This window comes from Chanos chanos, chromosome 3, assembly GCF_902362185.1.
Source record: "Chanos chanos chromosome 3, fChaCha1.1, whole genome shotgun sequence".
NCBI lineage: Eukaryota > Metazoa > Chordata > Actinopteri > Gonorynchiformes > Chanidae > Chanos > Chanos chanos.
In genome coordinates, this window is record NC_044497.1 from 58,530,590 (window position 1) to 58,552,386 (window position 21,797).

General features: G+C 41.2%; 1 protein-coding gene across 1 annotated transcript; it reads right to left on the reverse strand.

Annotated features, from left to right (window-relative positions):
- Positions 1–2,513: 2,513 nt before the first annotated feature.
- arvcfa (ARVCF delta catenin family member a) lies at positions 2,514–21,418 on the reverse strand. Its single transcript, XM_030768142.1, has 14 exons — positions 21,312–21,418; positions 19,378–19,838; positions 19,003–19,186; positions 18,724–18,841; positions 17,561–17,729; positions 17,300–17,317; positions 17,010–17,081; positions 10,501–10,628; positions 10,196–10,346; positions 9,855–10,047; positions 9,554–9,665; positions 9,115–9,202; positions 2,727–2,803; positions 2,514–2,606 (listed from the first exon to the last, which is right to left on the reverse strand). The coding sequence occupies exons 1-14, from the start codon at positions 21,416–21,418 to the stop codon at positions 2,514–2,516; spliced, it is 1,971 nt and encodes a 656-aa protein (XP_030624002.1).
- Between the last annotated feature and the right edge of the window lie 379 nt (positions 21,419–21,797).

Sequence of the window (21,797 nt, forward strand, 5' to 3'; positions counted from 1 at the left end):
GATGTGTTCCTCTTATATTCTTTCACTGTGAAATGTTTTTTTTTTTTTTTAACTTCAGTTCCTATATCAGCATTTTGGTTCCCAACATTGTCTCTGTGTATGGATAGCGGCGATTGCGAATGCTACTTTGCAGTCCATGGTGAAACGGTAGTGTTTAAAGGAGATAGGAAAAATAATTACCTCTAACACAGACTTTTTTGCAGGAATGCACCTGATTTGCTCACGCATATAATTGGCAATATATTAATAGGCCTGCCTTTCACAAAATACAAACATACAACTCCATGATGAATATAGCAAAGATGATGTAAATACAGCATATAAATAAATATAACACGTAATACATATTTATAATATTTATCAGTGTATACTTTTTTTAGGAAATTTGATGCATCTCCTGTATATCCACTTGTAGCTCACTTCCTCAAAACTACGTTAGCAATGCCCACAAGCTGGCTGCAAGTGACAGGCGACTGCAAGCAACAGCGACACAACGACACAGCGACTCGCTGCTGGTGTGAGTGCAGGATTATGCCGTTGCCATCGTTCCTCTTGTTTACCAGGGGCTCTGACTGGAAACTGAGTGCCCGCGAGATATAGCATCGCGCGATTAGCGAGTACTTGACGATAATATAGAAACTTGATGTAACTGCTTGAGTACTCTGTGCAACCCCTAGTATATAGGCACTTCCCTGGTTTAGACCCAACCTTTCTAGCTGTTAACACTCTGTGCACATAAACAGTGCACACTCAAGTAACATATGGTACTCATCAAGGCTTGGTGTGAGGGCCACTGGTTTTCTTACCGTATGTGCTGCCTCCTGGTGATGTTATATGCAAACATACTTATAACTATAAATCTCTATTGTTATGCTGATGCAACACAAGTGTATATATCAGTCAAGCCAAAGAATTTCTCTGGGATAGAATACTGCTTAAAGGATATTAGAACTGAAATTAAGCGTGCAACTGATGCATCCCATTCACCATTCCTCACAAAATCATTAAAGCTTTTATTTTTCTGCTGTCTTTTCTCCCCCTTCCACCCCAATGGGATGGATCCTTACCTTAGATTCTGCCCACCTGATCCAGCTAATCCTCTTCTGCACATCTTGCAGAGTACAGTGGTGATCCATGCCAGCCACTATCCAGTTCGTTCCACTCTGCTTACTTAACTCAGGGCAACCATGACTCCTGCCAGTCAGGATAACTTTTTGAGGGTGCAGACTTTCAAAGATCTTTTGTATTCTTTTGCTGATTATGCAATAATTCATTAACTGATCTAACTCTTCTATTAGATTATTTACAAATTGTTAATATTTCTAATATTTGATGACACCAACTTTCATGGATCATTTTTGCCTTACATTTATGTAATTATGTAATTTGTGTAATTAGTTAATCTAACCACCCCTGGTCAATCAGAGGAGGATGGACTCCCCCTGTTGTGTCTTGGTTCGTCGGTTTACTTGGTTTGTTTTTAGTTTTCTCCCAGTTTCTTATAAGCAGCATGCAGAAAAATATTAGATAATGATTTACATAAAGAAACATCTTGATTATAATGGTGTGGTTAGAAACAGAATGGCAGGGTTTGGGTAGGTAAAATGCCTGCTAAAGTTTGCATTACTATCTTCAGATTAATGGTGCAGCTTGGATTGACTTTAGACTGAGGGCAGTAAAATGTGAGTTTAAACTATTTTTTTCTGAAACTGAAAACTCATCTGTTTCCTTTAGCCCAGCTCCACACACTGATGTAGTCATCCAAAAGATCATCCAGCTCTTAACTACAAGCAAGTGAGCAGTGAACCAAGCTCCCATGCTAAGTAAATGATAAACCAATAACTCCACTTTTAGGAAAGAGTATAAGAAATCATTTTATTTTTTAAGTAGTTGAATCAGAAAATTTGGCACACAGAATACAATTGCATAAACTATTTATAATAATTTTTCTGGTTCCACCGCACAGCTCCACAGAGTAAATATACACAGTGTATTCCCAGTTTTAGCAGGGTGGCCATTACTACACTACATACTTCTACAAAACAATAAAATGAAACATTAGGCATAATATCTGTTGCTCCAGAAAGGTGGTGGTCCGACTATCTTGATGTCAGACTACATTCTGTATGATTGAGCCACAGTAAAAGAATGATGTAATGAAAGCTGAATCTTTCCACATCTATGCAGTCCTCAGGTGGTGAATGATAAATGTGTTCAGCTCTACTGCAGTTTTGATTTTCCTTCTGTTACGTTTCTCCTACAACAGAAGCACATTTAGAGAAATATCACCAAGACAACACATCCAGCATGTGTAGCACAGAGATCTATGACTGTGAGAATTATTTATACTTCACATTCTAATTGTTACATACAACATGAAGGATCATTCTCTTCTTTTTTTCACCAAATTTCCCCCACAGGTAATGTCCTACAAAAATCTGTTCAAGATGTCGCAGTGGAGTAATTTTACTCTTTTTTTTTATCTTTGGTACTGCAGCCTACCGGCCAGCTCCTCAGACCCAAGAGTCAAGAGGTTGAGGATTCCGCTCCACTAAGCCCACAGCTGGCCTTGAGTTTCTGATGAAGTGCCTCTTGTCACTAACAGCCTGTACACAAAGGAGACGTGAGAATTCCAAGTGGAGTAGACATTTTAATGACTTAAGTTGTGTTACATTATGGCATATTAGAAAATTCATTTGGCAGATTGTGGTTATTTGTTAGCTCACCTGGAAAACCTCTTGTTCAATTATCTGGCATGGCTCATCCACTGCTCTATCAAGTCGCTCAATGGTGCTGTACCCATCTAACACAAGTAGGTGACAGAATTTTCTCAAATCAGTTGGAGCCTTGTTGTGCAGCCCATTGTTACTGGGTCTCTCAGTGTATGGATCAGTTACATGACACGCTCCAGTGTGCCTCATTTATTAATGAACTTCCACTGAATCTTGTATGAATTTAGATTGGGACTACTGCAGTGAAAACTCTGGCTGCCGGAACTCCCGGTCTTCTATGTAGCGACTGTGAAGAATAACTGTTAGAACAGTCTGATAGCATTGGCTGAAACTATATTTGTTGAAACTGGTTGGACTGGCATAAACTGAAATTAAAACTTGTTCAACTGTCCCTTTTTTAAAAATTCTATTTATTCACGCTGCATCCTTACTGAAAGGCCCTCATACTCTCATAAAACATGTTAAACGACATCTCACAGGCTGAAGGAGATTCTGGATGCATGTGCAGATTTTTCCACCTTAAGTACAAAACAAGATGAAACAATAGAGTTCTTGGAATTTAGTGCCAGGGCTCAGACTTCAGGTATACATGTGTAATTTCTTGTTTATTTGGTTTCTGGTATCTGAGGAGTGGCTCATTAGGAGTGATGGCTGACACCTGGGTTGGTGTGACTGCTCGCCTATATAAATAGGTGCCTGAGCAGTCACTTGGGCTCTTTCTCCTCTCTTTAGCTGGACTTTGGTTGATTTTTTTTGTGTTCTTGCATCTTTACATGTTCACACCAGTGGCGACTGGTGAGCTGGAAACAGAGGAGGAACAAACTTCCCCTTTAAATCTATCGTTAATTAGGGGCCAAGTACTGAGTGGTGCCAAGGCCCCAATGAAACTGTAGAGTTTCTTCTTCTTCTTCTTAGTCCAAATGAATCGCATGAGGAGGCTAAACATGCCCGAAAACTCATGAAACTTTGCACATGTGTCAGACCTAGTGAAAATCTATGTATTATATGGGTCTCGTGCATGAGTGTGGCAAATGGCTCGTCAGTGCCCCCTACAAAATTTCAACGAAGGGTTGCCATTGGCTTTATTTTCACCTACATCTATGAAATTCAGTAGGCACATGCAACATACCAAGACTTACAAAAAAGTCTCTTGGCGCCGTATCCTAAACCCAACAGGACATCCGCTATTTTGAATTTACTTGGCAATTTTGGCACAATTTTTGCCATTTCCAGACTGTGTACCTCAACGTACTCCTCCTACAGAATTCATCAGATTGACTTGTAAGTTGGAGAGTGCAATCTTTATCAGGGGTGGAAGTAACAAAAATTAACTGACAAAAATGGAGGTGATGAAAATGTTTCGCCATGAAGGAGGAAGTTGCTGTAACTCAAGTATACATTGTCATATCTGCCCAAAACCTCACAGGTTTGACAAAGGTCCTGGCCTGAAGACATCTACAGGCCAATATTCAGATACAGTTATAGCGCCACCAACTGGCAACAAGAAATGACATGTTTTATACTTTGATGTATCGTTCCCAGCAGGTTGACCGAATCCACATCAAATTTGGTAAGAAAAACCTTAAGACCTTGATGATGCATTATTGTGAAAATAGTGAGTTTTCATCAAATGGTGTTGCCATGGCAGCACGGCGAATTGTTGTAACTCAAGTACACATTGTCCAGTCTGCCCCAAACTTCACATGATTGATAAGAGTCCTGGCTTGAAGACATCTACATGCAAATATTCAGTCTTAGACATAGCTCCCCCTACTGGCATCAGGAAATGATAGTATGATTTATCTTTACTGAACTGTGTAGCAATTGGTGTACCCACATGTTCTTGTAATTTGTGGATAATTGTACTTTTCGTTCTCTGCCCGACGTCAGGGAATATTAATGTCAAATGGCTTGTCTGACTTACAAGATTCTGCCATTTAAATGCTGGAGAAACACCGTGGATTGTCTGAAGCTTGTGTGCTATAGTGAAAGCTACAGTGTGAAATTGTTTAACAAGGCTGTCAATTATCTGAATACGTATTGGAAAACTAATCCCTCAGTGCGTTTTACACTGCAGCTTTCTTGTGTTACGAAATTCAAATTTAAAAAATGGAAATTATTGTAATCGATCTCAATTTCTGAAAAGAAAATTTTTAGGTTAGAAAAAAACAGGATCTTTTATTTGTATAATGCATCAGTGGTGAGTGCAATGCACAAAAATTTTAGCACTCGGGCCTCAACTAATTTGCAAAAAACAGTAACACTATCACAAAATGACATTGGTAATCATTTACTCTGTTTACACAATTGGTGTTAATTATTCTGCAAACAGCACTCCTCTCCTCTTCATGTGTCTAACAGCTTGGCTCTCCTCAGTGAAACACCCGCTGAGAAACCTGAAAGAGCTCTGGTTATAGGTGATTCTGGGTGCATCCGAATAGTCTTTTTTGCTTAGGAAGGTTCCTAACTGAGTGAAATGACTTGGAAGTATCCAAGTGGCAGTCATAAAAGCTGGTCGAATTCTCTAAATGCTAAGGAAAGGTGCTTCAATGCTTCCTTTCCTATCTCCTTTAGCATATGGTACACTGGACCATCCTTTACCAAAGGAAAGAAGAGAATTTCATCCCACAGTTCTTTGTGGCAGCAACAGCTAAAGCAGAGGACCATTCGGCCGTTCACGAAAGCAAACACTTATGTGAATGTAACAGTGATGGTGTTAGTCAAAAGACATATACTCTCCAAAAGATAACAGTTTCTAAAGAGTTTCTGACGATTTCTGACTATAAAAGGGCTGCTTATGCAAACCACCTCGTGCTCATGCATTCTTACTTAAATTCTTAACAGAAAACAGTTCACAGTATGAACTTACATAATTTACTAACAATTTCCAACTATTTCTGATTAAAAGTAAGTCTTAGTACTGAAGTACAAGCATTAGTAATTGCAAAACAAGTTCTATTTTTCAAAAATGGATAAGATCAACACGACTGACAAGACATTTGAGACGTTATCAACCAAGTGATGTTTTTAATTCAACATGTTTGAAACTTAAGAATAATGATATGTACAGTAGAAGATTTGAAGTCCTATGTTATGCCTATCTTGCATAAATTTAACAAGTATTTTCATACAATCATACTAACTGGGATTCATGTTGATAAATATGAGTGAACAGGAGGGTGAGTGTGAGCAATTATTCATTTCACTTTTGTGACTGGTAGCCTCTATTCCTTTTTTTTTTATTTCAATTCCAACCTTGGTAATGAAGTCATATTTTTTACTAGGTTGTCCATGTTTATATAGCCTGCATGAAACAACATGGTAAGAGCGCACGGAGCAAAGTATCTAAGATGCGCTTTTAGTAAACCATTTCCGGAACACTGAAGTTTTACCACGGCAGACCCACGTCAATAACATCTGCCGTCATATAATTACGTAGCCTAGTGTAAGTGGAGTTGGATTCTCTTAGCACTGCAGTTGTCTTTTCCTAAGTTCTTATGAATTCTCCTTCTCATTTTTCCTTGACCTTGTGACGTTTTCCATCGAGGTTAAGGAAGAGTGGTTAGGAAAGGACATAGGATGTAGTTTTTTTGTAGATTTTTATTCTGATGCTTCCTCTGTGTTATTGTACGTGAAATTAGCTAGGCCTTTAGGGGCACCAGCAGCTTTAGTTAGATTTATACTGGGAGCAAGGGTGCTGGACAAAGCAGGTAATCTTAAGGTCTTAAGCAAGCATAATTATTCGTGTATGAAACTAATGAGTCATCAGTCAGAGGTTACTAAAAGTAACATTGTAGAGGTGTGTAAACTAGCGAAGGTGATGTCCAATGCAGTAGTATGCTCTGGCCCCATCCCAATGCAGCGTGGTGATGTAGCTTACAGCAGGTTACAATTGTCGAACTGCCGGATGTCCAGGTGGTGCTCTGAAAACAAAGTGGGCTTTATATATAATAGGAGTAGTTTTGAAGGCAAGTTTGGCCTGTTAGGGCGGGACCATATCCATCCCACTTGGGAAGGTGCTGCACTCCCTTTCTTGCAGCATAGCCCGCAGGCTCAGAACAGGCCTAGTTAATCTGTGACGATCTAGAACCAAGGCCAGGAAGCAGACAAGCAGGCTTAGCCGACTGTCTCCTTGCTGCACAGGGTTCCACTATATTGAGACTTTGTCTGTTCTCTGAGCTATATGAAAATGTGGAAATACTCAGAGTTTATTTTAGTAACCTAATTAACATAAAATTAGATCAATGAATGTATAGCTGGCACCTTTGATTTAAAGCTAGGACTATTAAATATTAGATCTCTTACATCTAAAGAGCTTATTGTTCATGAAATTATGTCCCTGTTCTGGTGTCTGTTCCTGTTCTAGTATCTGGTCCTGCTCCAGCTCCCACTCCTGTTACCTCAGAGGTCCCTCCCTCAGCCCCTGTACCAGTCCCGCTCTAGCCGCCTCAGAGGCTCCTCCTTCGATTCCTAATCCCACTCCAATTGCCCCGGAGGCTCCTCCTTTGGCCCCTCCCTCGGCTCCTCCCTCAGCTCCTGTCCCCACTCCAATCACCTTGGAGGCTCCTCCTTCAGCTCCTCATCCTGCTCCAGTTGCTCCTTCGGTTCCTGGGTTCTCCTTCGGTTCCTGGTTCTGCTGCAGTCGCCGCTTAGGCGCCTCCCTCAGCTCCTGTTCCAGTCGCCTTGGAGGCCCCGCACTTGGCTCCAGTTGCCTTGGAGGTCACTCCTTCGGTTCCATCTCCCACTTCTGTCGCCTGGGAGGCAACTCCTTCAGCTCCTAATCCCACTCCAGTCACCACAGAGGCTCCCTCTGGATCCACCAGCGCCTGCTCCACCTCCAGAGCATCCAGATCACATAGTCTCCTCTTCTACTCCGCCTCCGGACCATCCCATCCCATTTTCCAGTCTGCCATCAGAGCCGCCAGACTGCCCAGCCCTGTCTCTTTCCTGACCCCTGGTGTCTATTGATGTCCTCCCTTAATCCCCTGGTCCACCCGTGGTGTGTGGTGTTCTACCTGAGTCTCCTGGTCCTCCATGGTTTCCTTCCTCTCTGTTAGTGCCTTGCACGGCAGGATCCGCGCATTGCGGGTGGGGGTGCTGTCATGCCCTGTCCCTTTCTGTCCGTCTTTGTTTCTTTAGTTTATCTTTAGTTTACCCCCCCCCCCCCCCCCCCCCCCCCCCCCGGTTGTCAGCTGAGGTATTGTTTTGCCCTGTTCCTTTTGCTTCCCCCTCTTTTGGTCAGTTTTGGTTTGTTCTTAGCTGCTTGGTTTGGTCTTGTTGGTTTAATCATTTAGTCCACCTGTCTTCAGTTAATTCTGCCTCGTTTAGACTTGTATTTATACTCCCTGGTTTTCCCTGTTTCTTTGTCTTGCATTCTTTGGTGTTCACCCTGTGTTGCGGTTTGTCTACCCAATCTGCCTGTATGTTTTAGAACTTTTGTTATATTTAGCATGAATAAATTGAATCTTGACCTGCACATGCATCCAGTCTCTCTTGACAAACATGACAGTATATTTCTGTAAAGCTGCTTTGTGACAATGTCCATTGTGCAAAGCGCTATAAAAATAAAATAAAATTGAAAAACTTGAAATTGTTTATTTTTGTGGGAAATTGTCCATGCCCAAACTGCATATTCTGTTCATTAACGGCTGTTGCATCTCTTCAAGTCTCATTTTCTTTTTAAGCATGATATCAAGGATGGCATTTTGATGAAAAAGGTGATAAAGTTCTTGTGGCTATGGTCATGGTTACCATTAGGGAAAGCACCTTTGTAACTTATTTTTTAGAACTGCTGTGGCATTTCATCAAAATGATGAAATGTGCATATACTGACACAATCACATAAACAATGATAAATTGCCAAGTGTAATGTGGAGGGGTTTCCTGTGACCTTTCATTGGGATTAATGTTACACTGCCACCCTGTGTACAGAAGTTTCAAATTTCAAGTTTCAAGTTTCAAGTTTATTTAGAGCCCAATATCACTGTTTACAGTCTCAAAGGGCTTTACAGGCCACAACAGTCAAAATCAAAACAGGACGGCACCCCCTGACTTAATCCTCATGGTTATTTAATAATGTGCTACTCACAAATGGGTAAGGAGCATGAAAATCTTACACATACCTGATGGTTTATGTACAACACATCTAACATTTCTACAACAGAAGATGAATCAGCATAAACAAAACTTAGAGTTGAATATTGCTACTTTTGTAAACATCAGTATTTGGCATCTTTTTTACATAAGAACATTTTGGAAAAGCTATTAACAGAAAACATACGATACTTTGGCTCTTAAGACAAGGTTGTGGATGTCAAAACTATAATTTACTACAATGACTGTACCCATGTTTGAGTATAGTTCTCAAGGCTGTTGTGCTGACCTTGGTTTTTCTCCATTAAGGGCAATGCGATGTCATCAGAACCAGGTTTACCATTCTTAAGTCTTTTGGATTGCCCTGGCACTCCAGGCTAAGGCAAGGAAACAAAGAAGTAGGTTGATTGTTTATGAGTTATGTGGCTCTTCTAACTTAGTTCTATAGATAACTAATTTGTAGTATTACTGTCGCTATCAGCATCAGCCGTAGTTGTTGTAGGCTGTATCATTGTTGTTGATCTGTCATTGATGTTGAGTGTTCCTTTAACTATTATCAAATTTGAATCACACGAATAAGCGAATGAACATGTGGAACAAAAAAACAAAGAGGATTTTTATCATCATTTTAAAGATCTGAACAAATGGTTTTATACCAGTTTTTCATTGTATGAAGTTCCTGTTGCATGTAATGGCAGGTTATGCACTACTGTATAGCAGTGGTTTACCTTGAAGTGACTTTTAATCCAGCCACCCTTGACAAGAGTCTGACGAAGATCTTTGTGAGCCCACACAGTCTGGAGCACATGAGATGCTGCTCTGGTCTCCCGTACACACTGACTAGTTGATTGTAAATAAAAGGTAAAGAACTACATCATGTAATGATTGTATGGAACTTCCTCACCCAAAGTAGAAATACATATTTTAGAAAATGCGTCTTCACTCTAGTTTTCTTGTGCATTGTGCTGTTTTCTAGATTTACTGTATATTATTGAATGCACTGTTACTGGCCATGATTAATTAAAGTACCTTGTCCTGTTGATGGCTACCAGCTTCTGGATCCCTTGACCCTGAACCAGAAAGCGTGCATTCTCAAGGTTATCTTTTATAACTTCATGTATAGTGTTGAGGACTGCAACAACTGTGTCCCCTTCAAGGTTTTTGGCTGGCCTTTGCTGACCACTGGGCAGATTGCCAACCAAGCCTCTCATTGCATAACTTCCTAAAGAACATAGAAATAACCAATATCATTATACAGCAAGTCCTGCACTTATTAAATCCACAGTCTATTTATCATCTATTTAAGTTATCTTCAGCTCACCACCAATCAATATTAATAAGTAATTAATTAACTAAGAAAACATTCTTACCAATTAGATCTTTGTTTCTCTGGTCGATGGCCAGGTTGCGTAGGGCAATGGCTATGGCCCGTACTACTTTGTCTGCATCTGAGTGGAGCAGTTCAACAAGAACTGGCAGACCCTTCTCCTTACGCACTGTTGCTCGAATATAATTCGACCACTAAAAAAGAAGGACATAGAATTAGAAACTATGAAACCAAACCAAGATTTTTCATACAGACTAAAACTAATTTAGCTGGACCCTGAGTGCCCCTGTCAGTGTCTGAGATCAAACTGTTTCTCTTCCTGCTCTTTTCACATAGAGCTGTACTCACAGCCCAGTGTCCTGCACACAAGTTTTGGAGGGCCCCTGCTGCAGCCTCCAGGGTGTACTGGTTCTGACTGTGTTTGAGGAGAGCCAGGTAAAGTCTCACCACCTCTGGTTGATAAAGTAGCTCCACTCCTGCAGAGACACCCAGAAGAGCCAGCATGTATATACATTAACTGACATATCAACGAAAAAAAAAAATGGCACAAATCTGATCTACAGCCTCATAGCAATGAGCACAAGTGGAACATAACCAAAGAGAGGAAGTGCTACATGAAAAGGGGATTAGAGACCTGAGGAATATGTTTATATTTCAACATAAAAAAAGAACACAACCTGTTAAAGCAGGGTTCCATTTACATACACTACATTTATTCATTGAGCAGACGATCTGCATCAACTTCCAAGGCAGGCAGAATACAAACCAAGAATGAAGACATTAAGGAACTGTCTGTTGCATAGGTGCGACCAATAAGATCAGTATTAGAGCAGATACAAATGCAAAAATATTGAAGTAACTAAGAGTGTACTACAAGTGAGTCAAAAGCCCCATAATATGAACTATTGAGTAAATCCAGCAACAAGTAATAAAAATAAGTGTTAGGTGTTAGCAGTCTTAGTGGGAAGGAAATCTACATCATAATACACAGGAAAGTACAAGCTCCAGCATAGATGTATAATAATTGCAAGTCAGTGCCATGAAATAGTCATCATAGAACAATGAGTAGTGCATGGACATTTGAACCATGGAATATATAGAAGAGTGGGTTAGTGCGTGAGTCTGAAGCTAAGGGTTTTGGAAAAAAAACAGTGAGTCTTTAGGTGCTTCTTGAATATTGCAAGGGAGTCAGCAGACCAGATAGAACTGGACGACTCATTCCACCATTGAGGAACCATGCATGTGTAACGGCTATTCCAGAGGCCGCGATCTCCCTCTCACTCATTCAACAACGGAGGACCAGGGACATGCGAATGTCTGCTTTTCCCCCTTTTACTGAGTCTGACAACAGGACATACATGCTACATGTATGAATGACGTCGCATAAAGTTATGTAACTGGCAATCTTGCAGATCGTATAATGGCGCCTGCCAATAAAATTAGGCAGCTGGTAATCTCTACATACATTTCTACATATCCAGCAGAAACGGTGATCGTATAGTTTTTCACTTACAAAGACATCATAGTACCTTTTTGATTGTAATACAGGGAAATACACTTACATGTAAAACAGTTACAAAAACATTTAACAAGAAATATGTTCGGTTCCGAAACAATATTCTAACGTTCGGAAAATATTAACATACCTGACCTCAGGACATACATACAACATAGTATGATGTCATCATAAAGTTGGGTAACTGGCAATCTGTGCAAATTACAACAGAAATAAAACAAACAATGTAAATTTTCCAGCTCTCCTGTCATCATTATGTGTAAGTAGCATCACATTAATGTCACATAATGGTGGCTAGCTAGACAACACAGTGCACAGCTGAAATATCATATCATAAATGCATGAAAAATAATGTATGTTGTTCGTAACATTGCTCGCTAATATGCATAGCTGTAACAATATATTATTATTTGAAACACATACGATGTTGCTTTACACTTTTCAGGGGAATTCTGAACGGAGCTCAGGCTCGCGTGACCCACCTTGCCGATCATATAATGGTGTCTGCCTGATGTATGAACCCACACAGTACTAATAGTACTGCACAGGCGCAGTTACCATATTTAACCAACTTACTTACATAGAATAATTAAATTTTGGCAAAAGTCACAAAAACCAGGGATGCATTTTTAAATCCATTACACATGCAAAGAGTCCAGTTTGTGGCTTTCTGCTGCGTGGTTGTGGAATCGCCAAGTGCCATTCCCTTTCAGACTGTAGTGGGCAGGATGAAATATAGGTCCTAATGGGTGACCTGATGTATGGAGATCCAGTTCCACTGGTTGATCTGAAAGCAGCATCGGGGACTTAAATTTGACGCGGGCAGATACAGGGAGCTGGTGAAGGAATATGAAGAGGGGTATGACATGTGCTTGCTTTGGTTGATTGAAGACCAGGTATAAAGCAGCATTTTGAATCATCTGAATGAGTTTGGCAGCACATGCTGGTAGACCTGTCAGGAGAAAGTTGCAGTGGTCCAGTTTTGAGATAATAAGAGCCTGGACCAGGAGTTGGGCTGTATACTCTGACAGAAATGGTCTGATATCCTTATGTTGTATTGAGTGGGTCGGCAGGATTAGGAGATTGCTGCAATGATGTCAGTTAAGGTCAGCTGGTTATCTACCATCATTCCCGGGTTTCTGGTGGACTTAGTAATAGTGAGGGACAGCTGAGCTGAATGAAGATGTTGATGAAAGGAAGGTCTGGCTGGGATGATTAGGGGTTGCGTTTTTGAGAGGTGTCACAGGTCGGAGGTGGCGTTCTGTCATCCAGGCTGCAAATCCCAACCTTTTTTTTCTCCGCCGAACCTCTTCAACCTAAATTTTTTTTTATCAAGTACCCCCTTGAGATTTTAACTGAGTAACTTTAATTTGGGATTGACATTTCCCTCACCGTCTCATGAACCCCCTACAGTACGGCCACAAACCCCTAGCGATTCACGAACCCTCAATTGAAAACACCTGCTTTAAAGTATGTTTGCAACAGTTTAGTTTAGCGTGACTGAAAGATGTGCCTTGATCATTTATTCTGAAACGGTATCCTTATGAGACCGGCTGCACTGTTTTGCACCACTGAAAACCAATGCTTGAAGTTAAAATGCCAGAATTCTTGGTTATTTTTCAAATAGTCAAATATACCTGTTACAGTACAACATTCCCTCAATTCAAAAGGCAATAATCATACATGAAAACACTCAGGCAAACAAATGGGGAAAAGTGACAACACATCATGAATATGGTACTTTTAATCATATATTTATGTGGAATGTATGGTGAGGACCTTAATAATACAAATCTGTTCTCACAAGACAGGAACTCATTGGGCATATTCTGGATTCAGAAAAAATTTAAAGCAAGGAATGATCTCAAGCATCGTGCGGACAACCCAGAGCATCAGTGGATGTGAGCTTTCCTCCATCCAGGATATATACAATGGACAGTGTGTCAGTAAGGTTCGTAGGATTATCAAAGCCCCCAGCCACCCCAACCACAGACTGTTTCAGCTGCTGCCATCTCACAAGCGGTACTGCAGCCTCAAGACCTGGACCTGCAGGCTCTGGGACAGTCTGGGTGTATCCAAATCAGAAACCATGGATAAACACCTTACAAGCTGCCCTCACCACACAAGACATTGCCTTCGCCTCTAGAAACAAAGTGGAGGGGAAAAAAGCCTGTTATGATCTCTGCAGAGTGATAAGGGCAGCCAAATGGGAATGCAGAGAGAAGATCGAAACACAGCTAAGTGGTAACAACTCATGTAGTATGTGGCAGGGAGTACGCACAATATCAGACTTTAAAGGGAGACCCAGCTGCACAGCTAACATCACTGCCTCCCTCCTGGACGAGCTGAATAGTCTTACGTCCGTTTAGAGGTTATTAACATCCCACACCACCTCCGACACGACCAATGCTCTGGTCATCGCCGAGGCCGAAGTGTGCAAGTCGTTCAACACAGGAGCCCACCAAGGCTGTGTCCTGAGCTCCCTGTACACCCACGAGTGCGTGGCCATGCACAGCTCCAACTTGTTAATTAAGTTCACCAACAACACGACAGTGATAGGCCTGATTACCAATAACGACAAATGGCCTATAGGAGAGAGGTCATCAACTTTACACCGTGGTGCCAGGAGGCACTTCTTATTTTGGGTTGTGTGAGAGTGGAACCAGCAAATGAATGAGAAAGTTATTATGCTTTCAATGAAGGAGTTGTAAAATGTGTTGAGGATATTTCTGCTTATCCCAAAGGAGTTTAGCTTCCTCAGGAAATACTGATGCTGTTGGCACTTTTTGATGATAACCTCTGTGTTAGCTTCAAAATGCAGTTTGTCATCAATGACAGTGCCAAGGTATTTGTACTGGTGTACAACTTCCACTGGTTCCCCATGAGTTATGGTCACAGTCCTTCCCACTCCATGCTTGGTGAAGTCCACGAACATCTCCTTGGTCTTAGCGACATTCAGCCCCTAAACAAGAGCTGTCACACCATTCCACAAAGTCACTGAGGACGGGCCCGTGATCTTGGGCAGGGCCTGAGAGCAGGGAAAGGAGCAGAGTGTCGTCCACAAACTTCACCAGGTAGTGATTAGGATGGCGGCTTTTGCGGTCATCTGTGTACAGGATGAACAGAAGGGCCTTTTAAGACCCCAGCCACCCCAACCACAGATTGTTTCAGCTGCTGCCAACTTGCAAGCGGTACTGCAGCCTCAAGGCCTGGACCTGCAGGCTCTGGGACAGTTTTTTCCACCCTCTGTGTTCTTAGGGTGAGAAAGTCCATAATCCACAGAATTAGCTGGTGATCCAGGTTGAAGCAGTTTAAGTATTTTAGCCAGGATTTGAGGTTGTAGGGTGTTGAAAGCAGATGAGAAATCTGCAAACAGGAGCCAGGCTGATGTTTTTGGGCCCTGTGGGTGTTCTTTGACAGTGTTCAGTATGAAAAGTCTGGCATCGTCGACCCCTCTGTTGGTGCAGAACACAAACTGAAGAGGGTACATCTGTGCAGCTGTGACATTGGTGATGTGGCTTTTCGCGATCCTCTCGAAGATCCTTCATGATGAGGGAAAGAAAAGATCCTATGGGCCCTCTACAGAGGCACAACCAAGAGCATCCTGACTGGTGGCATCACTGCCTGGTATGGGAACTGCACTGCCCTCAACCGCAAAACACTGCAGCAGATCGTGCGGACAACCCAGAGCATCAGTGGATGTGAGCTTTCCTCCATCCAGGATATATACAATGGACAGTGTGTCAGTAAGGTTCGTAGGATTATCAAAGCCCCCAGCCACCCCAACCACAGACTGTTTCAGCTGCTGCCATCTCATAAGCGGTACTGCAGCCTCAAGGCCTGGACCTGCAGGCTCTGGGACAGTTTTTTCCACCAGGCAAGCAGCCTGTCTGCCTGTGATACACACACGCACACACGCACACGCGCACACACACACACGCACACGCACACACACAGCCGTAGCTGTGCATACACAAACACACACGAACATGCAGACAACTACATACACATATGCACATTTATTAAGGCAGGGCCTACATGCACACTGTACTTTACACACACTAAACATTATTTATATGATCTTTTTTGGTACTGTTTTTCCTGCTATTTCTATTGTTATTTATTGCTATCGTTGCTACAAGGTTGAGGAGCCGAAACCCAAGAATTTTAGTCTCTTATACATGTATAATGGGATGTAACAATAAAGGAGGCTTGAATCTTGAGTCTTGAGTCTTGTGTGCAGGGTTCTGTGGGTGGAGTGAATCAGGGGAGTGGGAAGCTAACATAGATTAATGTATCTTGTGAAATATTTAAGTCAATTCAGAAATAAGGTCATTCTTTGTTTTTTGAGGAATGTTATTATTCTCGTTTATTCTTCCCTTTCACTTTTTAACTACCAAACTTACACAAAAAACGTTCTACACACATACATACAAGTACTTTTCTCTGAATGTTGTACAACTGACATAACTAACAAATTTTAGCGTTCTGCCTTATGATTCTGCTAAACAATTTGAGTTGTGTCTAAGGGCTCACTAGTGCCAATAGTTATGGCAGACCTGCATGAGCAAAGTCAAATACCTAGTGACTGGTAAAAGACACAAAGAGACATCGTGTGGGAAATCTGAGCATTGTCTTGGAGTGCCCTTAGAAGTCCATCTCTCAATAGAAACCAGACTCCTGACAAACTTGTGGGCCTTGTCTTCATTCTCCAAAAATCTAGAATTTAGTAAAACTCTAAATTCTTAAAATCTTAAAATCGAACAGCTTGATGACATATTTACATTACTACAAACACAACAGCACGAAAAATTTCCTTAAGTAAAAAGCATTCTTTCTGCTCCTCAGGCCATACGAAATTAATCCTCACCTAGTATCCAGCTAATCCAGAGTTCTTAAATCTGTATTATTCCCCTATCTGGAATAGAACCTTTATTTTGTTTTGATTTCTCTTTAAGCCCCTCTTAAACCCCGGAAAGCATGTTGTTTTTTTGTCTTGTATGACTTGTCCCATCTCCAGAGCAAAACCAGTCCCACAAACCTCCTTCATCTGTCAGTTATCCCCACTGGAGTGAATGACTCCCACACACACTTCACTTTCTCTATTCAGACAACAAAGCTTGAGTCCTTACCTCACATATAAAATCACTTGTGCAGTGTAATCTGTGTATTTCAGTATCGTCACTGACCACCCATGACAGACAAGTGCTTCAGGAAAAATCATTGCTGCTGCGTGTCACTCAGCCGTGATACTTCACGGTAAATGTGCCTCCTATTCTTAGATCACAACTCGAGTAAAAGAACTACAAATGACAATGAAAGTAACGACAAGTATTTGTACCTCTCATGGGCCTAGAGCACTTGGGCATGTCCAGAGCGCTATAATTTTTGTCACTCGTTCCATGTCTTCTGGCTGGAAATCCAAACCATGGCCAAAAAAACAAACAAGACAAGGCCATTCGAAAATATTAGAGAATAAGCCATTCTGTTGTCCAAACTAGCATATTTGTGTGTAGGAACTTTTGTGACTATTAGAGTATGAGTACAGAACAAGTCCACCGTACATCACACAACTGGTTTAAGAACAGACATGCTAGTGATAACGCTAACACAGAGACGGAGCAGACTTACCAAGACTGAACCAGTCCTCTGAAGAAGGACAGCAATGACAGCAAATCAACTCATTTAAAAAGAGATACACACCAAATATGTATTACAGTTAGCTGATTAAATAGCTCAAATTAATTGAAATATTGATATTTAAAAAGGTTTCAACATTTGTCTAACCTTAAAAGTAAGCCATATACAGAGTTAAGTACAGACAATGTGTATTTTTTGGGGGGGGGGGGGGGGGGGGGCGGGAGCAGGGATAGAGACACTAGGTCTGATAACCTTTAGCACTTCGTCCACCAAGGCAGTCTGTCTTGTCCTTCTTCTTTTGGTGGCTCCCTGATTTAAATCCATAATTTCCAGCTTGGCTGTGAGATTTCTTTGCCTCTGGTACCTCTTTGTGGACGTGGTAAGAAAGGTTCCGTAAAACGCAAACACAGTTTTCCACTGACTGAAAATGTACAGTTGAAAAATCTGAATTAACTGAGAGCATTTCACATTCTGTTAAAGTGTTGAAATGAATTGTTCTCCAGATTACTTCTGCATTTTGGAAGTGGCTAAATTATTGTGGCTATGTTTTGTTTTTTTTCCCCTCAGAATGTACAGACCCCCCCCCCCCCACATTTGCAAGGGTTAGGGGCACAGGACCCCCACGACAGTGGAAAAAACGCAAATGTCTCTAGGTCCCCCAAACCTTGACTTTTAATAATGTAGCCTGTATTTATGGTCATAAATGATGAAATAGATTAATAATACATATACTTTATACTTTTATGACTTTATAAACTTTTTAGTTTTCTTTACCTTGCACATTTGAATAAAATGATGTCCAAAACAAGTGTGTTGATACGTTTTCATACACATCAAAAATATGACATTTTTTATCTCGCTCTGTACTCTCTTATTTTTATTTTTTCTACACAAACTCTCTACTATACCGACAAGAACCTACGTTACTAACTCCTCTTCTCTTAAAGGTATAGCGTCGAATTATGTCTCAATGCAACAGCATGAATTATAACACAAAAAAGACTACAGCATCCTGGAAGGGACACAAAAAGTACAATTATGGGGGGTGCACCGCATTTACATTTTCTAGTCTACACGCGTTGTCTTTGATTTTCCGCAGTAGGCTGCAAAACTCCCCCCAGAAAATCCCATTTAATTATTGATGGCAAACTTATGAAAAATCGAATCCACGAAAGTTAATCCGGCAAACATGGAGGGTCGACTGTATACCAAACAGTGGGCAGTCATTTCACAAAAGTGAACTCTGACTCATGTTATACTTTTCATTTTCTAACCGATCTATGTTTGCTGTGATAAACCACTTCTGAGATCTGTGAGTCTGATCCCTAAGACACTCTAATACCTGCTCATGCTTCTCAGGGCTGAAGCATGTGTAGTTTTTTGTTCCTCTTCTGGTTATTCCTTTGAATTCCTACCTTGTTGTTCGTATCTTTCTTAACCACAGCTGAGTGAAGGACATATAACAGAGTGCCCACTAGACCCTCACACTCACGCAGCCTTTGGCGAGCTTCAGCACCATCAGAGCTTACATTCCTACAGAAAAGATTTAGCACCTCTTAGACAGACTTACACACTGTGTTATTCATCACACTACTCTGTCATGGAGCCGTGAGTACATGCTATGCCATTTCAGAACATATAGGAACAATGATCATAACAAGATGATAACAGGATTGAGCCAATAGAATAACCACCTTAAACATCCAGATGTATTCTTAAAGACTATGGTCCAGTCTGGGGCTCGTGATGCAGAGTGACTACTGTGGTCTCCCTTCCACCCAGAATGAGGGATGATGATTTCCTCTGTGAGTGTCTGAAGCCCATGGCTGATAACACTCATTTTGATTGGCTCATGAGAAGAGAGGTTCCAGAGTGTTCCTATGATGAAAAATGAGACATGAGTGAGATGTGGCAGTGGAATAGAAACAGTTCATTTGTAAACTTGAACATATATATTCATGAATTATGCAGTGTAATGAATCTTAATTAATTAATTCATTTTCAGTTTTCATTGATTAAGCAATGAGTTATCCATGAACTGAATCATGTTCTGCCAGACTTGTGCGAACCTGTGACCAATTCTCTGACCTCCATATCGCTGGACTTTCTCAGCAGTCTAAGCAGTGCAGGAATGCCATCACAGTTATTAATGGCCACCTTGTTGAGATGGTCTTTGCCAAAGGAAATATTGCGTAGGGCACCACATGCCTTCCGGTGGACTTCATTCTTAGGGTGATCAAGCAGTCCAACCAGCACCGGTATGCCCCTGAGCTGCCGCACATCCTGCTTAACCTTGTCATTCTCGTAGCACAGGTGCTGCAGGTATGCGGCAGCGTTGGACTTGACTGCGTCAACAGGATGGCCGAGCATCATAATAACCTCTTTGAGATTTGGGTCCCTCCAGCGTGGGTCCCTGCGAATGGTGTCCAGACTCAGAATACTCATGCGTTTCTGTGGTATCAGTGTTTGAATCCCACAGAGCTCCTGCACGTAGGCATTTGGCAGGGGCTCAAAGAGATCATCATAGCTGCTTCATCAAGAATGTAATGGGTGACAGGACAATGGACAGAGAAGAGGTTAAACATGCTCTACACTTTGACTTTTACTGCAATCAGCTTGGGTATCAGCTGACCCTCTAATTTTGGTGTAATGTTTTCTTTATGACATTGTCCCAGAGTATTGTTTTATGTTTGCTCCTTCCACTGTGTTTTATGATAACCCTACTGTTTTCTAATATTTACAGTACTGTGTATTTAACTCATGCACCCACCTGACTTTTGTTGGGTCCAAGGTGAGATCTGGAGTTTGTTGGATGTGGAGGGTTCCACTCATTGTGTGGTAACTTGTGCAGTCGTCAGGCCTTGCATCACTTTCTTCATTCTCACCTTCTGTATTTCCATTGCACTCAGGTGGTGAATTGTGGGCCTCTTGGCCAAAGCTTTCCCTTTTAAGTGGTAATGCGTAGTAACTATTAGGTGACCAGTGTGTCTGGGAAGGATGGTAATAAACTCCACGTAACGTGCTGAACATCTCCCCAGAGCTCTGCTGGAGGAAAGAATTCGCTTGTTGATTTCTGAGGGTCCCACTATGAGTCTTGGCAGAGATCTTGTCATAAGGGAGTATCATTGTAGTTATGTGGTCAAGGATTGTCATTGTGGTTGTGTGGTCAGGGATTGTCGTTGTGGTTGTATTTTTAGGGAGTGTTGTTGTGGTTGTGTTTTTAGGGATTGTTGTCGCAGTTGTGTGGTTAGGGATTGTCATTGTGGTTGTCTGGTCAGGGATTGTCGTTGTGGTTGAGTTTTTAGGGAGTGGTGTTAATGTGGTGGCCACTGCTGATATACCCCAATCTCCTTTGACCATGTAATTGTTTGTGGAACACATGTCATCTGGATCATGGGGAGTTTGGGTCACTATCTGCATATTCTCCTTGTCCACAACTGTACCATCCTGCAGGAGAAGCCAAAAGCATTGACAAGTCAGTCTTCTCTCTCAGTTTTGTCTCTTTAAATATGTACTACAGTTCATACAGTTAAATTTTAATTGCACTTGAATTCCTTTAGTTTGTTCACCACATGGATAAAGCAAAGAATCGTTCTAATTTTTGTATTACCAGTCAGTACTCTGGAGTGTCATAACTCCAGTAATAGAAGACAGAACAAATTGTCTTCTCCCATTGTACGACTTGAACAGGATGCTTTGTCATTCAGCTGAAAGAGTATAATTTGTACTTTGAAATTACAGAAAATGTTTTAACATTGGTTTCTTTTTCATTTTCTCCTACAACATTATTAAAGCTATAAAACAAGGAAAATTGTGAGTTGTGCCTTTTATTTCAAAGTCATGATTTTTCGGTTGGTGTAAAACCTGTGATATTGTCCAAGCAAGATTTAAAACAAAAATATGTTGAAAATATTCATTCATTACGCAAATAAGTCAAATGCCTTAACAGTAGCTGTGTGGACTAAGCTCTGTCTGAACTTTTCTAATATTCATACCGGCCCACTGTGGGGTCATAACCTCCTCACATGATTTACTGGCACTTAGGGAGTGAATAGCAGCCTCTGGATATGATGATTTCTCAGTGGCTATCCCAGAACTGATCACATGCATGTGTATCATGCAAAACATTTACAGCACTCATTTACTGATCCCTTGTATTGACAATTCTGCAAAGATAATGTGACAGTTTCCATCCCACTTTTGTCTCTGTGAGTCTAGTTCTTTCACTGTTGGAGATAACAGCGGTCAGGGGACAGGTGGATGTTTCTAGAACAAATTCATCATCTTTAGTTTTGGTTTCTTGTTTTAAAGGGGCAGTAAAACTATCTTCTGGCCTGTGTCCCTTAAAAGAACACACATCGATTTGGATCCAACAGAGAAAAAATGGTTCAGAGCAGAAACTAGGGACAAATGAATATCACTTTTGGTGTTTTTTGAACTAGTTCCATTAGTTCCATTGTTGCTTTAGCATTTTGTCTGCCATCTCATT